This window comes from Bufo gargarizans, chromosome 3 (genome assembly GCF_014858855.1).
Source record: "Bufo gargarizans isolate SCDJY-AF-19 chromosome 3, ASM1485885v1, whole genome shotgun sequence".
Taxonomy (NCBI): Eukaryota; Metazoa; Chordata; class Amphibia; order Anura; family Bufonidae; genus Bufo; species Bufo gargarizans.
Window position 1 is genome coordinate 451,322,572 of NC_058082.1, and position 27,128 is coordinate 451,349,699.

The following is a 27,128-nucleotide window of genomic DNA, read 5'->3' on the forward strand; positions in this document are numbered from 1 at the left end:
ATACAGCATCTCCTTGTGTAAAGTGCGCCGAATGGTTGAACGATGCACAGTGACTCCATCTGCAGCAGGATGATGCTGTAGGTCTTTGGTGCTGGTCTGTGGGTTGACTCTGACTGTTCTCACCATTCGTCGCTTCTGTCTATCCGAGATTTTTCTTGGTCTGCCACTTCGAGCCTTAACTTGAACTGAGCCTGTGGTCTTCCATTTCCTCAATATGTTCCTAACTGTAGAAACAGACAGCTGAAATCTCTGAGACAGCTTTCTGTATCCTTCCCCTAAACCATGATGGTGAACAATCTTTGTCTTCAGGTCATTTGAGAGTTGTTTTGAGACCCCCATGTTGCTACTCTTCAGAGAAAATTAAAAGAGGAGGGAAACTTACAATTGACCCCGTTAAATACTATTTCTCATAATTGGATTCACCTGTGTATGTAGGTCAGGGGTTATCGAGCTTTCCAAGCCAATTTGAGTTCCAATAATTAGTTCTAAAGGTTTTGGAATCAATAAAATGACAACAGTGCCCAAATTTATGCACCTGCCTAATTTTGTTTAGAAAATTATAGCACACTTTCTGTAAATCCAATACACTTCATTTCACTTCTCAAATATTACTGTGTGTGTGTCCTATATGATAGATTTAACTGACATTTTTTATCGTAACAACCAACGATTTATACAGGAAAATCATGACGATTAACAAGATTAACTTTTGCATCCCACTGTATATATATATGTTATACATATTGGCCAGTATGGGCCCAATGTATGTGTGGGGAGATATATACAGTACAGACCAAAAGTTTGGACACACCTTCTCATTCAAAGAGTTTTCTTTATTTTCATGACTATGAAAATTGTAGATTCACACTGAAGGCATCAAAACTATGAATTAACACATGTGGAATTATATACATAACAAAAAAGTGTGAAACAACTGAAAATATGTCATATTCTAGGTTCTTCAAAGTAGCCACCTTTTGCTTTGATTACTGCTTTGCACACTCTTGGCATTCTCTTGATGAGCTTCAAGAGGTAGTCACCTGAAATGGTCTTCCAACAGTCTTGAAGGAGTTCCCAGAGTGCTTAGCACTTGTTGGCCCTTTTGCCTTCGCTCTGTGGTCCAGCTCACCCGAAACCATCTTGATTGGGTTCTGGTCCAGTGACTGTGGAGGCCAGGTCATCTGGCGCAGCACCCCATCACTCTCCTTCATAGTCAAATAGCCCTTACACAGCCTGGAGGTGTGTTTGGGGTCATTGTCCTGTTGAAAAATAAATGATGGTCCAACTAAACGCAAACCGGATGGAATAGCATGCCGCTGCAAGATGCTGTGGTAGCCATGCTGGTTCAGTATGCCTTCAATTTTGAATAAATCCCCAACAGTGTCACCAGCAAAGCACCCCCACACCATCACACCTCCTCCTCTATGCTTCACTGTGGGAACCAAGGCATGTAGAGTCCATCCGTTCACCTTTTCTGCATCGCACAAAGACACGGTGGTTGGAACCAAAGATCTCAAATTTGGACTCATCAGGCTAAAGCACAGATTTCCACTGGTCTAATGTCCATTCCTTGTGTTCTTTAGCCCAAACAATTCTCTTCTGCTTGTTGCCTGTCCTTAGCAGTGGTTTCCTAGCAGATAGTCTACCATGAAGGCCTGATTCACACAGTCTCCTCTTAACAGTTGTTCTAGAGATGTGTCTCCTGCTAGAACTCTGTGTGGCATTGACCTGGTCTCTAATCTGAGCTGCTGTTAACCTGCGATTTCTGAGGCTGGTGACTCGGATGAACTTATCCTCCGCAGCAGAGGTGACTCTTGGTCTTCCTTTCCTGGGGCGGTCCGCATGTGAGCCAGTTTCTTTGTAGCGCTTGATGGTTTTTGTGACTGCACTTGGGGACACTTTCAAAGTTTTTCCAATTTTTCGGACTGACTGACCTTCATTTCTTAAAGTAATGATGGCTACTCGTTTTTCTTTACTTAGCGTCTTTCTTCTTGCCATAATACAAATTCTAACAGTCTATTCAGTAGGACTATCAGCTGTGTATCCTCCTGACTTCTCCACAATGCAACTGATGGTCCCAACCCCATTTATAGGGCAAGAAATCCCACTTATTAAACCTGACAGGGCACACCTGTGAAGTGAAAACCATTTCAGGTGACTACCTCTTGAAGCTCATCAAGAGAATGCCAAGAGTATGCAAAGCAGTAATCAACGCAAAAGGTGGCTACTTTGAAGAACCTAGACCTAGAATATTACATATTTTCAGTTGTTTCACACTTTTTTGTTATGTATATAATTCCACATGTGTTAATTCATAGTTTTGATGCCTTCATTGTGAATCTACAATTTTCATAGTCATGAAAATAAAGAAAACTCTTTGAATGAGAAGGTGTGTCCAAACTTTTGGTCTGTACTGTATACATATATATATATATATATATATATATATATACACATGTATACCTAAGTGCCCCCTGTAGAGGGAAGTGCCAGGTCCCCCAGGTTATATATCTATTGGCCCTGAATGGCTAAAGTGTATGGGCTATATGCCCCAGGTTATATATGTATGTGTAATATATATATATATATATATATATATATATTTATATGTCCCAATTATCTATATATACAGTACAGACCAAAAGTTTGGACACACCTTCTCATTCAAAGAGTTTTCTTTATTTTCATGACTATGAAGGCATCAAAACTATGAATTAACACATGTGGAATTATATACATAACAAAAAAGTGTGAAACAACTGAAAATATGTCATATTCTAGGTTCTTCAAAGTAGCTACATTTTGCTTTGATTACTGCTTTGCACACTCTTGGCATTCTCTTGATGAGCTTCAAGAGGTAGTCACCTGAAATGGTCTTCCAACAGTCTTGAAGGAGTTCCCAGAGATGCTTAGCACTTGTTGGCCCTTTTGCCTTCACTCTGCGGTCCATCTCACCCCAAACCATCTCGATTGGGTTCAGGTCCGGTGACTGTGGAGGCCAGGTCAAAGTTTTCCCAATTTTCAGACTGACTGACTGACCTTCATTTCTTAAAGTAATGATCGCCTCTCGTTTTTCTTTACTTAGCTGCTTTTTTCTTGCCATAATACAAATTCTAACAGTCTATTCAGTAGGACTATCAGCTGTGTATCCACCTGACTTCTCCTGAATGCAACTGATGATCCCAACCCCATTTATAAGGCAAGCAATCCCACTTATTAAACCTGACAGGGCACACCTGTGAAGTGAAAACCATTTCAGGTGACTACCTCTTGAAGCTCATCAAGAGAATGCCAAGAGTGTGCAAAGCAGTAATCAAAGCAAAAGGTGGCTACTTTGAAGAACCTAGAATATTACATATATTCAGTTGTTTCACACTTTTTTGTTATGTATATAATTCCGCATGTGTTAATTCATAGTTTTGCTGCCTTCAGTGTGAATCTACGATTTTCATAGTCATGAAAATAAAGAAAACTCTGTACTCCGTATGCATTCCGTTTCCGTATTTCCGCTTTTCCATTCCGTTGAAAGATAGAACATCTCTTATTATTGCCCGTAAATCATGTTCCGTGGCTCCATTCAAGTCAATGTGTCCGCAAAAAAAAACGGAACACATACGTAAATGCATCCGTATGTCTTCCATATCCGTTCCGTTTTTGCGGAACTATCTATTGAAAATGTTTTGCCCAGCCCAATTTTTTCTATGTAATTACTGTATACTGTAGATGCCATATGGAAAAATGTAACGGACAAACAGAAACAAAAAATGGAACAACAGATTTGTGAAAAACGGACCGCAAAACACTGAAAAAGCCATAAGGTTGTGTGCAAGAGGCCTAAAAGTGTGCTTAGTTTTGAGCATTGTATACCATGAGTAAGATCAACTGTTTGAAATGTGTTGTTAATACCTGGCAGTGCAGGAATTTTTTTATGTGATTTTTCAATGAAAGGAGTTACTTTTATTCTGGTGCTGGATCAATATTTTATTGCACTGCCATGGCCTACCATCACGTTCCATACTGTATAGCTGCTACCACTGCAGCTGCTGCTAATCACACTTCTGACACTTGCATTACCCCTACTGCCACTACCATTATAGCTACACAGCCATCACTACTATTACTACTACTACTACCTCTAAACACCCACACACACATTACTGTCTTAGGGTACTTTTTACACTATCGGCACGGACCTCTGGCAGGCTGTTCCGGCGGGTGAACAGCCTGTCGGATTTGTGAGTTCTGGCAGCAGCATGGCAGCGCACGCCGAGAGGCCGCCGTTATAAAAGTACATGTCGTACTTTTTTTCCGGCGACCTCTCGCGTGCGCTGCCATGCTGCCGGAACTCCGCCCTGCCCCCATTATAGTCAATGGTAGTCCAGGAGCACATGTTCACTAGAGGAACCCAACGGAACAGCCTGCCAGAGGTTCGTGCTGCTAGTGTGAAACTAGCCTTATCTATTCCATGCTGCTGCTACTATTGTGGCCCCATACCACTAGTACCCACATTTTTCAACATCCACACTGTACTGCTGCTGCTCCCAATTAAAAGGGATTACTTTTCCAGGCTTGTTTACAACAAACCACTGTTTCTTCTGACAACATTTGTGCATGTATAAATATGGGCAGACATCCTGCCCCTGTTAACACATAGTTATTGGATGCTTGTGCAATATTAACATGTGTGTGTAAAAGCACCGGCAGGGATCTGCCCCAATTTGATTTGCTCTGATTTTTGGATGCTTGGTATGAACGAGCGACAGTTTTTTCCCCCATAACACAGTGTGTGTTTAAACATGATCTGCTCTTGATAACAGAAATTTTTTGGAAGCTTTCTAATATGAAAAAACATAACACCTATGACGGCGCAGTGTGTTTTTAACCCCTTCAGCATCCTGCCATATTTCAACTTAAGGACCAGGCTTTTTTTGCAAATCTGACATGTGTCACTTTATGTGGTGATAACTTTAAAACGCTTTTACTTATCCAGGCCATTCTGAGATTGTTTTCTCGTCACATATTGTACTTCATGACAGTGGTAAAACTGAGTAAAAAAAATTCATTTTTATTTATAAAAAAATACCAAATTTACCAAACATTTTTGAAAAATTAGCAAATTTTAGGGTACATATGATTGTTGATCTATATTACACATTTTGTGGGGCAAAGTAATAAAAATAGCTGTTTTGGCACCCCTGACGAAGGCACGCCGAAACGCGCGTTGGGGTAGCGCCACCCTGGGTTTCTCTGCACACGGTTTATTCAGGTAAGCTCTGGTCTCCCATTGCCCCCCACTGACTGTGTGGTCAATTTTTGTCCACCGGCACCTTGCCTCTTATGATATACATCTTTATCCTTATACGTTTGCATCTACTTCCAGTGGGGGTGCATGAGTTGACCGCGCTTTACCTGATATTGCATGGTTCCATTTCTCCATCCACTATTTGCATGGGCTGGGCACTGCACCCAAGATTTTTTATTCCCATGTTAGATATTACGTATATTACATCTCTCCATTTGTTATAACCGTGTGCTCCTTCCTCCCAGGGTGGTGCTGTTTTTTCTCCGCTCCCATCACCTTGCTTCACGGCATCTCATGTACTAATTTACTTTTCTCTTTTTTCTGTTATTTTTAACTTATTGTAATAAAATTTATATTTTTGGTAATATGAGCTCTCTTTTCATTTGTTTCTGCTATTTCACTCGGGAGCTTTTACCGAGTTACACTTTAGGTGTATCCCCTGCGGCTATTCAGGGTGGGCACTGTCTCTTACCCGCCTTGGGGATACCCTGGGTCATTTTTGTTTGTCTGTATTACACTTATAGCCTACTTGCCTGTGAGATCCAGGGGGCTGGATCTCACAGGCTCTCCCGGGCTGCCTTCCATGCCATCGGGGACCTGTCATAGCAGCGCGGGGACCTGATGGCAGCTCCGATCCCTGCATAAACAGCGCACGTGCCGCTGTCAGCGCGGACTGCAGCACATCAAGGGTTAATGCGCCGGCATCAGTGTTTTCACCAATGCCGGCGCATGCAGCAGGGGTCTGGCTATCAGTGACTGTCGGACCCCTGCCGCGAATCGGGCGGCCGCAGGAGCTGCACCCGCCCGATCACCTTAAGTCACAGACATCTGCGCCATACATGTACGGCGCGGGTCCTCTACGGGTTAATGTGTTTACTTATGTCACTCTGACATTATTTGTTATTGAAGGAGACCTCAGAGTGCTGTATACCAACGTTCAGGCCAATTGGAGTAACTGATTTGTGTAGAATCAATTCGGACACAAATCAATTTTTTTTTTAAAGTCAATGAATCGGACAAAAAATAAATTTCTATTTTTTTTTTCTCATCTCTAATGGATAACTAATAAATGTAGATTTTTATATAGGCACATTTTTACGTAATGTATGAAATAAAATAGATGTAAAATAGCTTATTTATTTTTGCTAGCTTTTTTATTTCTAATTCTTTTATATATATATTTAAATATCCCGTTACAAAAATTACAAAATTATTTTAGGCTTATAATTAGGGATGAGCGAACTCGAACTGTATAGTTCGGGTTCGTACCGAATTTTGGGGTGTCCGTGACACGGACCCGAACCCGGACATTTTCGTAAAAGTCCGGGTTCGGGTTCGGTGTTCGTCGCTTTCTTCGCGCTTTTGTGACGCTTTCTTGGCGCTTTTTGAAAGGCTGCTAAGCAGCCAATCAACAAGCGTCATACTACTTGCCCCAAGAGGCCATCACAGCCATGCCTACTATTGGCATGGCTGTGATTGGCCAGAGCACCATGTGACCCAGCCTCTATTTAAGCTGGAGTCACATAGCGCCGCCCGTCACTCTGCTCTGATTAGCGTAGGGAGAGGTTGCGGCTGCGACAGTAGGGCGAGATTAGGCAGATTAACTCCTCCAAAGGACTTGATTAACTGATCGATCTGCAGCTGTGGATCATTGAGCTGCTGATCCTCAATTGCTCACTGTTTTTAGGCTGCCCAGACCGTTTGTCAGTCACATTTTTCTGGGGTGATCGGCGGCCATTTTGTGTCTTGTGGTGCGCCAGCACAAGCTGCGACCAAGTGCATTTAACCCTCAATGGTGTGGTTGTTTTTTGGCTAAAGCCTACATCAGGGTGAAGCTGTCACACCAAGTGCATTTAACCCTCAGTAGTGTGGTTGGTCAAGCTATCACACCAAGTGCATTTAACCAGCAATAGTCTGTTCATTTTTTGGCCATATACTAAATCAGGGGCAAGCTGCGCCCGTCACCAAGTGCATTTAACCCTCAGTAGTGTGGTTGGTCAAGCTGTGACACCAAGTGCATTTAACCAGCAATAGTCTGTTCATTTTTTGGCCATATACTACATCAGGGGCAAGCTGCGCCCATCACCAAGTGCATTTAACCAGCAATAGTGTGGTTATTTTTTGGCCATATCCCAGTCTAATTCTGTCACTAAATCCATACCGGTCACCCAGCGCCTAAATACTAGGCCTCAAATTTATATCCCGCTAAATCTCTCGTTACCGCTGTCCTGTTGTGGCTGGGAAAGTTATTTAGTGTCCGTCAAAGCACATTTTTTGTTCTGGGTTGAAATACAATTCCCAATTTAGCAATTTAAAAATTTAGTGGTTTCTGCTGTATCAGAGCTATTTGAAATCTATCCCTAAAAGGGTATATAATATTCAAGGTGCACATAGGGTCATTCAGAATAACTTCACACACCCGCTACTGTGCATTTCCAAGTCTAATTCTGTCACTAAACCCATACCTGTCACCCAGCGCCTAAATACTAGGCCTCAAATTTATATCCAGCTAAATCTGTCCTTAGTGCTGTAGCTGGGCGAGTTATTTAGTGTCCGTTCAAGCACATTTCTTGTTCTGGGTTAAAATACAATTCCCAATTTAGCAATTTCATAATTTAGTGGTTTCTGCTATTTCAGAGCTATTTGAAATCTATCCCTAAAAGGGTATATAATATTCAAGGTGCACATTGGGTCATTCAGAATAACTTCACACACACCCGCTACTGTGTATTTCCAAGTCTAATTCTGTCACTAAACCCATACCTGTCACCCAGCGCCTAAATACTAGGCCTCAAATTTATATCCTGCTAAATCTCTCGTTAGTGCTGTAGCTGGGCGAGTTATTTAGTGTCCGTTCAAGCACATTTCTTGTTCTGGGTTGAAATACAATTCCCAATTTAGCAATTTCATAATTTAGTGGTTTCTGCTATATCAGAGCTATTTGAAATCTATCCCTAAAAGGGTATATAATATTCAAGGTGCACATTGGGTCATTCAGAATAACTTCACACACACCCGCTACTGTGTATTTCCAAGTCTAATTCTGTCACTAAACCCATACCTGTCACCCAGCGCCTAAATACTAGGCCTCAAATTTATATCCTGCTAAATCTCTCGTTAGTGCTGTAGCTGGGCGAGTTATTTAGTGTCCGTTCAAGCACATTTCTTGTTCTGGGTTGAAATACAATTCCCAATTTAGCAATTTCATAATTTAGTGGTTTCTGCTATATCAGAGCTATTTGAAATCTATCCCTAAAAGGGTAGATCATATTGAAGGTGCACATAGGGACATTCAGAATAACTTCACACACCCGCTACTGTGCATTTCCAAGTCTAATTCTGTCACTAAACCCATACCTGTCACCCAGCGCCTAAATACTAGGCCTCAAATTTATATCCAGCTAAATCTGTCCTTAGTGCTGTAGCTGGGCGAGTTATTTAGTGTCCGTTCAAGCACATTTCTTGTTCTGGGTTGAAATACAATTCCCAATTTAGCAATTTCATAATTTAGTGGTTTCTGCTATATCAGAGCTATTTGAAATCTATCCCTAAAAGGGTATATAATATTCAAGGTGCACATTGGGTCATTCAGAATAACTTCACACACACCCGCTACTGTGTATTTCCAAGTCTAATTCTGTCACTAAACCCATACCTGTCACCCAGCGCCTAAATACTAGGCCTCAAATTTATATCCTGCTAAATCTCTCGTTAGTGCTGTAGCTGGGCGAGTTATTTAGTGTCCGTTCAAGCACATTTCTTGTTCTGGGTTGAAATACAATTCCCAATTTAGCAATTTCATAATTTAGTGGTTTCTGCTATATCAGAGCTATTTGAAATCTATCCCTAAAAGGGTATATAATATTCAAGGTGCACATTGGGTCATTCAGAATAACTTCACACACACCCACTACTGTGTATTTCTAAGTCTAATTCTGTCACTAAACCCATACCTGTCACCCAGCGCCTAAATACTAGGCCTCAAATTTATATCCTGCTAAATCTCTCGTTAACGCTGTCCTGTTGTGGCTGGGAAAGTTATTTAGTGTCCGTCAAAGCACATTTTTTGTTCTGGGTTGAAATACAATTCCCAATTTAGCAATTTCATAATTTAGTGGTTTCTGCTATATCAGAGCTATTTGAAATCTATCCCTAAAAGGGTATATAATATTCAAGGTGCACATTGGGTCATTCAGAATAACTTCACACACACCCGCTACTGTGTATTTCTAAGTCTAATTCTGTCACTAAACCCATACCTGTCACCCAGCGCCTAAATACTAGGCCTCAAATTTATATCCTGCTAAATCTCTCGTTAGTGCTGTAGCTGGGCGAGTTATTTAGTGTCCGTTCAAGCACATTTCTTGTTCTGGGTTGAAATACAATTCCCAATTTAGCAATTTCATAATTTAGTGGTTTCTGCTATATCAGAGCTATTTGAAATCTATCCCTAAAAGGGTATATAATATTCAAGGTGCACATTGGGTCATTCAGAATAACTTCACACACACCCGCTACTGTGTATTTCTAAGTCTAATTCTGTCACTAAACCCATACCTGTCACCCAGCGCCTAAATACTAGGCCTCAAATTTATATCCTGCTAAATCTCTCGTTAACGCTGTCCTGTTGTGGCTGGGAAAGTTATTTAGTGTCCGTCAAAGCACATTTTTTGTTCTGGGTTGAAATACAATTCCCAATTTAGCAATTTCATAATTTAGTGGTTTCTGCTATATCAGAGCTATTTGAAATCTATCCCTAAAAGGGTATATAATATTCAAGGTGCACATTGGGTCATTCAGAATAACTTCACACACACCCGCTACTGTGTATTTCTAAGTCTAATTCTGTCACTAAACCCATACCTGTCACCCAGCGCCTAAATACTAGGCCTCAAATTTATATCCTGCTAAATCTCTCGTTAGTGCTGTAGCTGGGCGAGTTATTTAGTGTCCGTTCAAGCACATTTCTTGTTCTGGGTTGAAATACAATTCCCAATTTAGCAATTTCATAATTTAGTGGTTTCTGCTATATCAGAGCTATTTGAAATCTATCCCTAAAAGGGTATATAATATTCAAGGTGCACATTGGGTCATTCAGAATAACTTCACACACCCGCTACTGTGTATTTCCAAGTCTAATTCTGTCACTAAACCCATACCTGTCACCCAGCGCCTAAATACTAGGCCTCAAATTTATATCCTGCTAAATCTCTCGTTAGTGCTGTAGCTGGGCGAGTTATTTAGTGTCCGTTCAAGCACATTTCTTGTTCTGGGTTGAAATACAATTCCCAATTTAGCAATTTCATAATTTAGTGGTTTCTGCTATATCAGAGCTATTTGAAATCTATCCCTAAAAGGGTATATAATATTCAAGGTGCACATTGGGTCATTCAGAATAACTTCACACACACCCGCTACTGTGTATTTCCAAGTCTAATTCTGTCACTAAACCCATACCTGTCACCCAGCGCCTAAATACTAGGCCTCAAATTTATATCCTGCTAAATCTCTCGTTAGTGCTGTAGCTGGGCGAGTTATTTAGTGTCCGTTCAAGCACATTTCTTGTTCTGGGTTGAAATACAATTCCCAATTTAGCAATTTCATAATTTAGTGGTTTCTGCTATATCAGAGCTATTTGAAATCTATCCCTAAAAGGGTATATAATATTCAAGGTGCACATTGGGTCATTCAGAATAACTTCACACACACCCGCTACTGTGTATTTCTAAGTCTAATTCTGTCACTAAACCCATACCTGTCACCCAGCGCCTAAATACTAGGCCTCAAATTTATATCCTGCTAAATCTCTCGTTAACGCTGTCCTGTTGTGGCTGGGAAAGTTATTTAGTGTCCGTCAAAGCACATTTTTTGTTCTGGGTTGAAATACAATTCCCAATTTAGCAATTTCATAATTTAGTGGTTTCTGCTATATCAGAGCTATTTGAAATCTATCCCTAAAAGGGTATATAATATTCAAGGTGCACATTGGGTCATTCAGAATAACTTCACACACACCCGCTACTGTGTATTTCTAAGTCTAATTCTGTCACTAAACCCATACCTGTCACCCAGCGCCTAAATACTAGGCCTCAAATTTATATCCTGCTAAATCTCTCGTTAGTGCTGTAGCTGGGCGAGTTATTTAGTGTCCGTTCAAGCACATTTCTTGTTCTGGGTTGAAATACAATTCCCAATTTAGCAATTTCATAATTTAGTGGTTTCTGCTATATCAGAGCTATTTGAAATCTATCCCTAAAAGGGTATATAATATTCAAGGTGCACATTGGGTCATTCAGAATAACTTCACACACACCCGCTACTGTGTATTTCTAAGTCTAATTCTGTCACTAAACCCATACCTGTCACCCAGCGCCTAAATACTAGGCCTCAAATTTATATCCTGCTAAATCTCTCGTTAACGCTGTCCTGTTGTGGCTGGGAAAGTTATTTAGTGTCCGTCAAAGCACATTTTTTGTTCTGGGTTGAAATACAATTCCCAATTTAGCAATTTCATAATTTAGTGGTTTCTGCTATATCAGAGCTATTTGAAATCTATCCCTAAAAGGGTATATAATATTCAAGGTGCACATTGGGTCATTCAGAATAACTTCACACACACCCGCTACTGTGTATTTCTAAGTCTAATTCTGTCACTAAACCCATACCTGTCACCCAGCGCCTAAATACTAGGCCTCAAATTTATATCCTGCTAAATCTCTCGTTAGTGCTGTAGCTGGGCGAGTTATTTAGTGTCCGTTCAAGCACATTTCTTGTTCTGGGTTGAAATACAATTCCCAATTTAGCAATTTCATAATTTAGTGGTTTCTGCTATATCAGAGCTATTTGAAATCTATCCCTAAAAGGGTATATAATATTCAAGGTGCACATTGGGTCATTCAGAATAACTTCACACACACACGCTTCTGTGCATTTCCAAGTCTAATTCTGTCACTAAATCCATACCGGTCACCCAGCGCCTAAATACTAGGCCTCAAATTTATATCCCGCTGAATTTGAATACAATACATTGGGCCAAATAATATATTTGTTGTTGTGGTGAACCATAACAATGAGAAAAACATCTAGTAAGGGACGCGGACGTGGACATGGTCGTGGACATGGTCGGACATGGTGGGTGACGTGAAGCCTCATTCTCTGCTATGACATGCAGACTGATTCTCTGCTGTCATGAAGCCAGATTGTCTGTTACGGGACCTCTCTGCTCTGCCTGTGTGCTAGGCCTAAATATATGCCAATGGACTGTTGCAGTGGTGGGTGACGTGAAGCCTCATTCTCTGCTATGACATGCAGACTGATTCTCTGCTGACATGAAGCCAGATCGTCTGTTACGGGACCTCTCTGCTCTGCCTGTGTGCTAGGCCTAAATATATGCCAATGGACTGTTGCAGTGGTGGGTGACGTGAAGCCTCATTCTCTGCTATGACATGCAGACTGATTCTCTGCTGACATGAAGCCAGATTGTCTGTTACGGGACCTCTCTGCTCTGCCTGTGTGCTAGGCCTAAATATATGCCAATGGACTGTTGCAGTGGTGGGTGACGTGAAGCCTCATTCTCTGCTATGACATGCAGACTGATTCTCTGCTGTCATGAAGCCAGATTGTCTGTTACGGGACCTCTCTGCTCTGCCTGTGTGCTAGGCCTAAATATATGCCAATGGACTGTTGCAGTGGTGGGTGACGTGAAGCCTCATTCTCTGCTATGACATGCAGACTGATTCTCTGCTGACATGAAGCCAGATTGTCTGTTACGGGACCTCTCTCCTCTGCCTGTGTGCTAGGCCTAAATATATGCCAATGGACTGTTGCAGTGGTGGCTGACGTGAAGCCTCATTCTCTGCTATGACATGCAGACTAATTCTCTGCTGACATGAAGCCAGATTGTCTGTTACGGGACCTCTCTCCTCTGCCTGGGTGCTGGGCCTAAATTTATGACAATGGACTGTTGCAGTGGTGGCTGACGTGAAGCCTGATTCTCTGCTATGACATGCAGACTGATTCTCTGCTGACATGAAGCCAGATCCTCTGTTACGGGACCTCTCTCCTCTGCCTGTGTGTGTGCTGGGCCTAAATATATGCCAATGGACTGTTGCAGTGGTGGCTGACGTGAAGCCTCATTCTCTGCTATGACATGCAGACTGATTCTCTGCTGACATGAAGCCAGATTCTCTGTTACGGGACCTCTCTCCTCTGCCTGTGTGTGTGCTGGGCCTAAATATATGCCAATGGACTGTTGCAGTGGTGGCTGACGTGAAGCCTCATTCTCTGCTATGACATGCAGACTAATTCTCTGCTGACATGAAGACAGATTCTCTGTTACGGGACCTCCCTCCTCTGCCTGGGTGCTGGGCCTAAATATATGCCAATGGACTGTTGCAGTGGTGGCTGACGTGAAGCCTCATTCTCTGCTATGACATGCAGACTAATTCTCTGCTGACATGAAGCCAGATTGTCTGTTACGGGACCTCTCTCCTCTGCCTGTGTGCTAGGCCTAAATATATGCCAATGGACTGTTGCAGTGGTGGCTGACGTGAAGCCTCATTCTCTGCTATGACATGCAGACTGATTCTCTGCTGACATGAAGCCAGATTGTCTGTTACGGGACCTCTCTCCTCTGCCTGTGTGCTAGGCCTAAATATATGCCAATGGACTGTTGCAGTGGTGGCTGACGTGAAGCCTCATTCTCTGCTATGACATGCAGACTGATTCTCTGCTGACATGAAGCCAGATCGTCTGTTACGGGACCTCTCTGCTCTGCCTGTGTGCTAGGCCTAAATATATGCCAATGGACTGTTGCAGTGGTGGGTGACGTGAAGCCTCATTCTCTGCTATGACATGCAGACTGATTCTCTGCTGTCATGAAGCCAGATTGTCTGTTACGGGACCTCTCTGCTCTGCCTGTGTGCTAGGCCTAAATATATGCCAATGGACTGTTGCAGTGGTGGGTGACGTGAAGCCTCATTCTCTGCTATGACATGCAGACTGATTCTCTGCTGACATGAAGCCAGATTGTCTGTTACGGGACCTCTCTCCTCTGCCTGTGTGTGTGCTGGGCCTAAATATATGCCAATGGACTGTTGCAGTGGTGGCTGACGTGAAGCCTCATTCTCTGCTATGACATGCAGACTGATTCTCTGCTGACATGAAGCCAGATTCTCTGTTACGGGACCTCTCTCCTCTGCCTGTGTGTGTGCTGGGCCTAAATATATGCCAATGGACTGTTGCAGTGGTGGCTGACGTGAAGCCTCATTCTCTGCTATGACATGCAGACTAATTCTCTGCTGACATGAAGACAGATTCTCTGTTACGGGACCTCCCTCCTCTGCCTGGGTGCTGGGCCTAAATATATGCCAATGGACTGTTGCAGTGGTGGCTGACGTGAAGCCTCATTCTCTGCTATGACATGCAGACTGATTCTCTGCTGACATGAAGCCAGATTGTCTGTTACGGGACCTCTCTCCTCTGCCTGTGTGTGTGCTGGGCCTAAATATATGCCAATGGACTGTTGCAGTGGTGGCTGACGTGAAGCCTCATTCTCTGCTATGACATGCAGACTGATTCTCTGCTGACATGAAGCCAGATTCTCTGTTACGGGACCTCTCTCCTCTGCCTGTGTGTGTGCTGGGCCTAAATATATGCCAATGGACTGTTGCAGTGGTGGCTGACGTGAAGCCTCATTCTCTGCTATGACATGCAGACTAATTCTCTGCTGACATGAAGACAGATTCTCTGTTACGGGACCTCCCTCCTCTGCCTGGGTGCTGGGCCTAAATATATGCCAATGGACTGTTGCAGTGGTGGCTGACGTGAAGCCTCATTCTCTGCTATGACATGCAGACTAATTCTCTGCTGACATGAAGACAGATTCTCTGTTACGGGACCTCTCTCCTCTGCCTGGGTGCCGGGGCCTAAATATCTGAGAATGGACTGTTCCAGTGGTGGTTTCAAAGGAAAGGACCGGCACTTCGCTGATGTAGATCACAATGTAGATTTATTCAGTCACATATTCAAAATGGCATAGTGACGCGTTTCAGCACAGATGTGCTTTCATCAGACTGCATAAAACATCTTACACTCCAGCTATTTATACATAAATGAAACACAAAGGAACTGACATCATCAAAGAAGCTCCGCCTCCCTCATTAAATAAAATTCGCATATCAAATAATCGCAATGAAAAATTCGCATTGAAAAATTCGCAACTGAAAATTCGCAATTGAAAATTGAAAATTCGCAATTGAAAATTCGCAATTGAAAATTCGCAACTAAAAATTCGCAACTGAAAATTCGCAATTGAAAATTCGCAAAAAACATATCCACTCTATACTGGCGAAGATTTTCAGTCACATAGTCCATTCTTGCAGTGATTAATCACGCTGAAGAAAAAAAGAAATATATTTATCAGATTGCATAAGGCCGAATGCCTTATAGGAAGCAGGACACATTGTACTCACGATTGAGGCCCCTGGGCTCCATTGTCTGAAGACGATGGATCCAGTAAGCCTCCCTTTTCAATAACAATTTATTTCTGTCACCCCCTCGACGGGGTAATGATACACCTTCAATAATCTGATACCTCAACTGCGAGATGTTGTGTTTTTTATCATAAAAATGAAGGGGTATTGGGAGTAATAAATTCTGTTTACGGATAGTAGATTTGTGTTTACTTAGTCTGTCCTTCATTCTCATTGAGGTTTCCCCCACATATAGTAATCCACATGGACATTTAAGAATGTAAACCACAAATCTACTATCACAAGTGAACGTGCCCCTTATTGGAATATTTTCACCTGAGTGAGGGTGGGAGAAACATGAACCCTTTATAACGCTGGAACAATTGACACAGTTTAAACAAGGAAAAGTGCCCCGTCTAGGTGTAGATAAAGTACTCTGTCCTCTTTCTATTTTATTACTTCCCACATCCGCCCGGACTATTTTATCCCTAATATTTTCTGCCCCCTTATAGCATATCATGGGTGGCCTCTGGAACTCTCCTATCCGTGGATAGGACTTAGATAATATGTGCCAATGTTGATTAACAATAGTCCTAAGGCGCTGGGACCAGGGATGGTATTTAATCACTAAGGGGATCCTTGTTTCTTTCTTAGTTCTATCTGGTGGTGTAATCTCAGCTTTATTACGCTGTATTTTCAATAGATCAGGGGGGTAGCCTCGCTCTCTAAATTTATTGGTCATATCGTCTAATCTTGTTTGACACATATCCCTATCACTAACGATCCGTCTAACCCTCTGGTATTGCCGCCCTGCTTCTTACTAGAATTGTTCCAGTGGTGGGTGACGGGAAGCCAGATTCTCTGCTATGGAACCTCTCTCCAATTGATTTTGGTTAATTTTTATTTATTTAATTTTTATTTTAATTCATTTCCCTATCCACATTTGTTTGCAGGGGATTTACCTACATGTTGCTGCCTTTTGCAGCCCTCTAGCTCTTTCCTGGGCTGTTTTACAGCCTTTTTAGTGCCGAAAAGTTCGGGTCCCCATTGACTTCAATGGGGTTCGGGTTCGGGACGAAGTTCGGATCGGGTTCGGATCCCGAACCCGAACATTTCCGGGATGTTCGGCCGAACTTCTCGAACCCGAACATCCAGGTGTTCGCTCAACTCTACTTATAATGTAATGTAATGTTAATATATTATGCACTGTGTCTGTCTCTATGGTAGAGGCTCTGTTTAGGGCAACCTTTCTAGGTCACCAGGGCTGACTACAGACTGCTTATCCAGCCACTGATCAGAATACTGATAATGGCATGGTCATAGACTGTGTAAATCAAAGGGTTAACAGTTGGGACATTAGCTGGAGACTAGTACAAGATATTATCACAGATGCTTTAGAGCAAAAGGATCCTTTGAGAACTGGAGCTGTTAGTTACAGTTCGTAAGACAATTTTAGATGTTTCCATGCCTTTAAATCAGAGTACAAGCCTTGAGATCTGCAGAGAGAACCACATATTTGATATGCTTCACAATGCATGCTCCTGTGAGTACTGTATAAATCCCATCACAACCTTCTAATCTTTCTCTACATCTTTTCCACAGCTAGAATACAAAAGAAGCTGGCATTAATGGTCTGACAGCATAAAACCTGTCTGAAACACAGAGCATGAAAACAGTCTATAGCTATGAAATAAGAAATCTGATGGTTATAGGAAAATAGATGGTACTTTATATAAAGGTAGGAAACTAACTAAACCCTGCACATTGGTCAATAGCGGCAGCTGCAAAGGTTTGTATATGCACAAAATATATACCATTAATGATGTGGCATCCATAATTCATTTATGATAGTGGAAGTGGAAAAAAGCGAACTCTTCAACAATGAGAGAATGTGTAATTTGTCATACAGTAAATTATTGTACAATGTTTGCTATTTCTGTAAACACCATTAGGAGCAAAGCCAGAAACATAGTTGCTATAACAAAAGCAGAGAAGAAAATAATGTTATTATAACTGTGAATGGAGAGAACAGATCACAAGTCAAAAGTGGATGTAAAAACAGCAAAAATGCAACTAGCATAAAGGACAGACGCATATGCATAGTTTTCAATATATACTTTGCTTTCATTAAAGGGGTTGTCCAGGTTCAGAGCTGAACCGGACATATCCCCATCTTCCCCACTCAGCGCCTCTGACATCGCTGGATCTCCAGAAAAAGCCCTTGCCCTGCGCAATTCAGCGCAGGGCAAGGGAGAGCATTGGAGCAGTGTATCTATTAACAAATTGCTCTGGAGTCTGGACATATTGGAGACTAGTACGAGGGAAATGTGACCAACCAATCAGGTTAAAGCTCTCATGTTTCAGAGATATTTTTACAAAAGCAGTAATGTGACTGGTCTCCACAATCATTTACTCCACATGTCCCTTGCACTACTAAAATTACTCTCCCCTATTGTCTTTAAAGACCCTTCACCTCTCCTGATATTCCCCATGTAATAATTTTGGAGCATCTATTCTTATGACTCTTTGATGCACCATTCTTTTATTATTCCTGCTAGAAGTTATAAATGAATTGCTAGCAGTTTGCAAAAAAAAAAGATCCAGATGGGTGTTACCAGTTTGGTGTGTGTCTCTGCACAGTAGGAAGGCAGCACTGAATTGATAGTGTAAAATTGTGCAGGGGAACACCCACAGCTGGTAACACTCATCTGGACCTTCCTTGCAAACTGCAACAATTCATTCATAACATCTTGCAGGAATAATAAAGAATTGGAATTTGACAGAGTCATAAGAATAGATGCTCCAGAATTGTAATTGCATAGTGAATGCAAGTAGTTACTATAACAGACATGTCAGGAGAGGTGACAGCTCTTCTTATGTAACTGAATATGGTTCTGTTCACATCTGGATTGAAGACTGAAAAATAGCGCAACAAGCAGCACAATTGTTTCCAGTAAAATGCCAGTTGCTATGATGGAAATCTGACAGACCCCAATGTAACGGACCCTGCGCTGCTGAACTGACCTTAGAGGACAGTCCCTATGATGTTGTACACAGTCATCCTTCCTAGAGATATTTCTATAGCAAATTTTGATTTTAATATCACACATAATATCTGCAAACGCTGTGCTGTTTTTATATGGTGTTTTCCTGGCACACATCCTCTACCATTATCGTCAATGACGGAGAAAGGGTACAAAAGCACCAGGGAGGCATGTCGCAGTTTGAAAGAAAACTCAGCATACTGTATGCCTGTTTGTTTTTTTGCAGTTAATTGAAGTAAATAGAGCTGTGCAAAAATGTTAGGCATGTTGAAAAAATGCTGCGCAGTAAGAATACTTTCAAAAACAAAAGTGTAAATCAAATCAGTATTTGGCGTGACCACTCTTTGCCAAAACAAAATTCTTCTAGGAACATTTGCACACAGTTTTTGAAGAAACTCGACAGAGAGGTTGTTCCAAACATCTTGGAGAACTAATCACAGATTTTCTATGGACGTAGGCTTACTCATATCCTTCTGTCTCTTCATGTAATCCGAAACACACTGGATGTCAGGGCTCTGTGGGGTCCATATCATCACTTCCAGGAAATCCTTGTTCTTCTTTACACTGAAGATTGTTCTTCATGACATTAGCTGCATGTTTGGGGTCATTGTCCTGCTGCAGAATAAATTTAGAGACAGACGCCTCCGTTGTGGTTTTGCATGATGAATAGGTATCTGCCCGTATTTCTCAGCACTGAGGACAACATTAATCCTGGCCAAATCAGCAAATCCATTTGCTGAAATTCAGCAACAAACTTTGAAGAAATCTCCATGCTTTCCTGCTGCCTGCAGACACTCATTAATATACCGCTCTCCAGCCCTTCAGCAAACAAACTGCCTTCTGTTGCAGTCAAATATTTCAAATTTTGACTCATCAGTTCAGAGCACCTGCCGCCATTTTTCTGCACCCGGATTCCTATGTTTCCATGCATGGTTGAGTCGCTTGGCATTGTTTTCAAATCAACGGTATAGCTTTTTGGGCACAATTCTTCCATTAAGACAACTTCTGGCCAGACTTCTCCAAATGGTAATTGGGTGTATCTGGATCCCACTGGTTTCTGACAGTTCTGAGCTGATGGCACTGCTGGACATCTTTTGATTTCAAAGGGCAGTAAACATGATGTGGTTTTCATCTGCTGCACTAAGTTGTGGACTTGGTCAGGATTAGCAGTGTCCTCAAAGCTGAGAAATCCAAGCAGATACGTATCCCTGATAGAATATCATCAGAGAGGTGTCAGCATAAAAAAAGAACAAGGAGTCATGGACGTGATGTTATGGCTCCCACGGAGCCCTGATCTCAACATCATAGAGTCTTCTGGGAATGAAGAGACAGAAGGATCTGAGCAAGCTTACATCCACAGAAGATCTGTGGTTAGTTCTCCAAGATGTTTGGAAAAACCTCCCTGCTGAGCTCCTTCAAATATGGTCTGCAAATATATCTAGAAGAATTGATGCTGCTTTGAAGGCAAAGGGTGGTCCAGACCGGATATTGATTTAATATAAATTTTTTTGTTCATTCACTTTACACTTTGTTAATTGATAAAAAATTAACCATTGACACTTCTAATTCTGCAGCATTTTTTCCACACCGGCCTAAAAATATTGCACAGTACTGGATATATATATATATATATATATATATATATATATACAGGGCTTTTTTTCTGGAGGAATGCACCGGAATGGCGATCCACCACCTTTTGACATCGCAGCCTGCCATGCTCCAGCATCGCAGGCTGCGATGTATCAGCGGGGAGGGACTGGGAGGAGGAGCTGGGGGCCGGTGCGTTCACTGTGCTCCGGCCCCGCCGCTCCAGTACAGTTATAAAATGTGTAATTCAATTAATAATGATTCATGCTGCCCCTCTGTAGTATAACATTCAATATATCCTACTCACAGGGCTACTGTTATATCGTAATGCAGGCCGGCCGGGCAGACGACCAGCAGCGTGACTGACGTCACGTGCCTGCCCGGCCTACTTTATGAATGAAACAGGCGGCGCAGGCACGTGACTGTTAAGGGGTGGGGTCTGTGGATAGCACTGTTATGGGGTGGGGGGGTGGGGTCTGTGGATGGCACTGTTATGGGGTGGGGTCTGTGGATGGCACTGTTATAGGATGGGGGGGTCTGTGGATGGCACTGTTATGGGGTGGGGGGTCTGTGGATGGCACTGTTATAGGATGGGGGGGTCTGTGGATGGCACTGTTATAGGATGGGGGGGTCTGTGGATGGCACTGTTATAGGATGGGGGGGGGTCTGTGGATGGCACTGTTATAGGATGGGGGGTCTGTGGATGGCACTGTTATAGGATGGGGGGTCTGTGGATGGCACTGTTATAGGATGGGGAGGGGTCTGTGGATGGCACTGTTATAGGATGGGGGATCTGTGGAGGCCATCCACAGATCCCCCATAACAGTGCCATCCACAGATCCTCCACCCCATAACAGTGCCATCCCCAGATCCCCCATTAACAGTGCCATCCCCATCTGGGGGGTTTCTTTGCTGGGCTGGACTTTTATAGCCCCCAAAAATTTTACTTGCATCCATGTTCTCTAAAGGGGCGGTTTTAGGGGGCGGTCCTAGGGGCATGGCCAGGGGAGGGTGGGTGAGTTCCACCACCTTTTCTCTGAGAAAAAAAGCTATATATATATATATATATATATATAGCTTAGCTATGGGGGTTGCAGCGGTCACAAATGCGACCGGGCCCCTAAGCCAAGGGAACCCACAGGGCCCCTCTTGCCAGTGGAGCACCGCCGATTATGCATCGCCATCCTGAGGACAGCGATACAGTTAGATATTGTGGCTAGGCACTGGGAGCAATGTCTCCCTGCACTGCCGTTACCTCTGATAGACTTCAGACCTAGTGCCTGTAGCCTATCAGAAGCCAGCACAGGTGGCATGGTCACATTTGCTCATAATGCCTCCTGAGTCGGGCAACCTATGGCTCACTAAACAGACCAGAAGAGGCTTGCACTGCATAGCTGACAATGCAGGTAGGTATTTGAGTTTATTGTTTTTTTATTTTGCACCATGCTGTTGGGCTACCATCGGGGTATGAGCTTTGGGACGTGGGGCACTATGGGGGCACTAAATAGGGGATTTTGTACTGGCACACATAAGGGGACATATTCTTGTATTGGCATACATTATGAGGGGCACTATGGGGACATTGGCTCTACTGGGGGCACTGAAAGGGGCATTTTTTGTACTGGCACATATTTTAAGGGGGCATTTTTTGCATTAGCACGCATTGTAAAGGGGCATTTTTTGCACTGGTGCACTCTATCTGTGTGGTACTAGTATTTTCAGGGGGACTGTTTCTGCAGTATAGTATTGGGGAACACAGCGGGCACATGATGGCGTGTTGAGAAGGTGGAAGACTGATGAAAAAGTAGGAAACTAAGATGTTTGTTTGTCAAAATCTGCAGAGACAAGAGATGTCTGAAACAAATCATCATGGTGGTCTGGTCTAAATGGAGAAGATGAGGAAAGAGAACATCTACATCAGAGGAGACGTCACTGGGTGTAGGGGGTATGTGGTGCTGTATTAATCTGTATGTTTTGTAGCGCCATATGTAATGTCTTCCAAGAATGTCTTTAAGGCCAGACACACACGAGTGAGCTGAATGCATGTATCAGTGAGAGGTTCCGTTCTGGCCTCCGCTCCTCTGACAGAATCCCACAACCTTATAATGATTTATAATGCTGTATAACTGTTAGAGTCCTGAAATATATTCTATTACACTGACAGCATTATGTCAGTGTAATTCAGTGGATTTCAGGACTCTCAAGGTCAAACAGCTTTATAAATCAGTTTAATGCTGTTCGATCCTGTCAGAGAAGCAGAGGCCAGAACATCCCGTCTCACTGACAGTTATCGCATTCAACTGACTTGTGTGTGTCTAGCTTAATGGAAGGGCCTGAGGGAAAGGGTTGGATTGAGAATTTGGCATGGGGGTGCCGTGTCAATTTTTACCTTAGGCTCCAGAAAGGCTCCACAAAGCAGTGAGTAAAGGGGGGCCCAAGCTGAACTCTTGCACCAGAGCCCATGAGCCTTTGGCGCTATTTATATATATATATACACAGAAACAGCTTACCATTTCTGCACACAGTAATAGTACTCTGCTTTGTACACCCATACATTAAAAACACCCCTTTTGTGCATCCCACAAAGAAATAGTTGTCCATCTTTGTCCTCCCAAACAGTAAGAATTCTCTCTTTTTTGTTCTTGACAAATGAATGATATCCTGTTTGTGCCCCATAATAATAACGCCCTCTTTTGTTCCCCCATACAGTAATAATACACAATTTAGACCCTCTATAGTAAAAATCTCCCTTTGAACCCCTCAAAGTAAAAATACTCCCTTTGTGCCCCAAAGTCATAGCACTCCCAAATAACAATTTTCTCTATGTGCACTCCATTCAATGATCGTGCCCATCTTTATCACCCCAAATATAATAAAGCATGTTACTCGCCTAATCCTGTTGCTAGACTGAGTGGAGCAGCTCAAACCCCATGTATTGAGTGCAGCACATTTCATGCGATGATATCAGTGCATCAGGCCTATGACAGTCCAGGATATTGTGGCCTAAACCAGTGAATGGCAGGACGCAGAGCTGCGGTGCCCAGATGCCCAGTGCTGAAGACTACACTAGCATCCATACCATATTGCTGCTATGTGACTCATGGAAAGAAGCCAGCCCTGGTTGGTCCTATCTATTATTACTGGGTAGAGAGAAATTAAAGAGAATATGTGAGCTTCTTTTTCCACATCACAATCTATATATATATATTTTTGGAATCCCTGCCTTTTGAGTGCAGCTACATGGGCCGTAGGCACAATGGACAGAAGCTGACCCCTTTGACTTCTATGGGAGAATGGTCTAGGCCAGGCATCCTCAAACTGCGGCCCTCCAGCTGTTGTAAAACTACAACTCCCACAATGCCCTGCTGTAGGCTGATACCTGTAGGCTGTTCGGGCATGCTGGGAGTTGTAGTTTCGCAACAGCTGGAGGGATGCAGTTTCAGGATGCTTGTTCTAGGCATATTTTCTGACCTGTGCAGATGGCAGCTGGTAAATTGTGATATCACCGATTGCGAACGGTGTACTGTGTTATCGATATAAAGAGGTATTACTTGTCATTGTAATTCTGCCTGCACGATAATGAAATGTGATTTAAACAGTAGGTCATTTTCTGATGAAACATTCCCTTGAACTCTCTGTGTACTGTACTATAAAAATAACACTCCAGAATTTTAAGTTGTATCCACATGTAAATGTAGCATCAGAGTTTTAAGGGCAGGGGTCTGGGCCCCTCATAATGGAAAAGCATTGCATCACTGTTATTATTGTAAGAGGATTTTCTTAGCAATGACTTTGTATGAATCATCAGGTCTAGTTTCCAGTCCTCATTTGCTAATAGACTAAAAGATACATAACACAGTAAAGAAGGTCAAGGGGCACAGTACAAATCACATACCATCAACCAACAGCATATATAAGCACCATATTCTGTGGTGTAAATTTTATATATTTTTCTTCCACGTTAATAATTAGAGATGAGCAAATTTCTTAAAAGTTTGATTCAGCTGATTCGCCGAATTTCACAAAACATTCTTTTTTTATAAGTAGCGGATGCAATGACAGGGCGCTGCGATAGCGCCGCCCCCCCCCGTCATTTTACCCATCAGATGCCGCCTTCATACATGATTGCGGCATCTAAGTCTAAAATAAACGATAAAAAAAAAATGAAATCAAACTTACCGCCTCCATTTGCTCACGAGGGGCCAGCCGCCGCCATCTTGCTTAAAAATCTCGGCCGAAATCCTGTGCAGCGCGAGATTACGTCATCACGTGATGATGTAATCTCACTCCGCACAGGATTTTGGCCGAGATCTTTAAGCAAGATGGAGGCTGGGGGCCAGTTGCGAGCAAATGGAGGAGGTAAGTTTGAATTTTTTTGTTTTTTATACTATTTCAGGTTAAATCGATTTGCTGACACGAAGCACGAGGAAATTCGACTTCTAGGCGAATCGAATTTAGCCAGAAATTCGGATCGTATTTCACTTTGTGGGATTCGATTCGCTCATCTCTATTAATAGCTATGTAAAAAATAACAGGCTGGACAATCAAGTCAAATCTTGAGACCATCACGTCTGCACCTAAAGCAATAAACAGGAGTCCTACTTACAGAATATTGTGTGCACAGGGAGACAATGAGACTACTGTGTGATCATTTCTTACCATTCCAGTCCAGCTCTGTTGATATCTTCCCACCAACATTCTGTAGGTTCTCCAAATTCATGAGGGGTTGGCATGCAACCGTAATTCCATCTTCTGTCTGATCCATCTTTTTTGCTAAATGTGCTTCTTATGGCAACCACTACCTGTCCATGAGGGCACTGGAAATTGAAACCTTGCCTAAAGAGGTTAACCCACTGATCTTCATCTGTGTAGTCATGTTGAGAGTAGTAATCATATTGTGCCCAGGCTGCAACCAGCAACTGTAGCAGTACACCAAGCAGTAACCGTGTCATGTTGTCTATGAGCCTGACACAGACTATGGGTCTCACTTTATGATGTTGCTGTTTTTTATCCAAAAGAACATCTGGTTTCCAGATGTTGATGCCTGGAGCCAAGTGCAGTGTGTCATAGTTTAACAGAAGAAAAAAATGGAAAAAAATGTAACTGGGAGTTAGGTTTTTAAGGTGGAAACCTATTATAGTCCTACATTAAGATGTACTGTAGAAGCAAACGGTTTGATCATTTGCACACATCTGATTTTCATTGAATGGATTCAGTACCATATGAAGGAGGTATTTATTTTACAAGAATAAAGATATCTCTTTATCATATCCAAGTGATACTGTTGCATGCCTTCTCATAATATATCTGTAATGTTTTTGGTATTCAGAGAAAGATTGCACAAATGGTTCCCTGAGGACTAATTCTTTGAATTGTGTTACCAGCAGAAGCAAGCTGTCTATACATTTACAATAGCTGCTTGCTTAGCTGACAGCTGTTCCTCCCCATACATGCAAGTTATCATGCCCTGCACTCCAGAATTCTCACTTAAAAAGTCCATTTGATAGTTTTTGGGATGATTTGCATGAAAATTTGCAACTTTTTGCATTTTTGTACCATTTTTAGGCCAAGTTCACATCAGTTTTCTGTTCTTCTGACTCATCAGAAGACCAGGAAATAAAAAAACTACAGATCCGTTATGATCAGTTTGTATCTGTTTGGTCACTTCCATCAGAAATCCGCTATTTTTGACTGGAGAACTTTTTCTCCTTGTATCTGGTGGAACTGACACAAACTGATCATAACTGATGCTCAAAAAACAGATGGTCAGTTATTTTATTGCAACTGATGCCTGAATTCCCCGCATTCGGAACTGCTAGAGGCAGACAGATTGTCCACTGTCCTCATTAAGTATAATGGGGTCTGGCAGAGATCTGGCAGAAGATGCAGAGAATCGGCTGGACACAAACTGAGGCTTGTGGCGGTTTGTGTCCGGCCAATTCCCAGCATTATCTGCCCGAACAGCCTTCTGGAATTCACTCTAGAGTTGTGAAACTAGCGTTCACATCTCCAGTGAATGTTTCCAGCAGGCTGTTGTCTCCTGAGCTGTAATAGGTAGAGCATGGACACGCCCCCTGAGCTGTAATAGGTAGAGCATGGACACGCCTCCTGAGCTGTGATAGGGAGAGCATGGACACGCCTCCTGAGCTGTAGCAAAAAGGACACTCCCATTGAGCTGTCAGCTCGATATAAATCTAGCAGAACAATGAATGGGGAGATCTCTGGATCCATGTGAGGTAAAGTGCTGGTTCTGGCTTTGTTAGAAAGAGGCTGACATGTACCATAAATCATTTTTTTACATTGGTCATGGACAAACCCTTTAAGATTAGGACGTATTGGAAAGAGTGATTTATTGTTCTGAAACTTGTATAATCCCGCAGAATCCAGTCATATGTATCTTTGGGGATATGAAGAGTTTTATTTCCCTCCCATTGATTTATAGATGAGTTGGAAAAGCCTTATTTCACAAAAGACTCCTCATCTTAAAAAATAGTTAAAGGGATTGTCTAGGTGGATAATTACAAAGAGGACCACAATTGGTTAAAAAGTGTTACCCACCAATCTCCCTTTACTGCAGTTCCAGTGCTGCTCCGGTCCCTGCTGTTGTTTGGTCCCTGGCCATACTTAACATACAGGAAATGCCTATTCAGCCAATCACTGGCTGAGGCAGGTCACCCCTTTACTTTACAACTGGTAACTTCTGAAAAAACGGTGATTTAA

At 42.5% G+C, this 27,128-nt stretch overlaps 1 protein-coding gene across 1 annotated transcript in view; it reads right to left on the reverse strand.

The window, feature by feature from the left end:
- Positions 1-25,395, reverse strand: part of DPT (dermatopontin) — a 94,958-nt gene extending 69,563 nt beyond the window's left edge. The window contains exon 1 of the mRNA XM_044283562.1: positions 25,068-25,395. Coding sequence (XP_044139497.1) covers positions 25,068-25,360 — 293 coding nt within the window. The 5' untranslated portion in view covers positions 25,361-25,395. The remainder of the gene's footprint in view (positions 1-25,067) is intronic.
- Between the last annotated feature and the right edge of the window lie 1,733 nt (positions 25,396-27,128).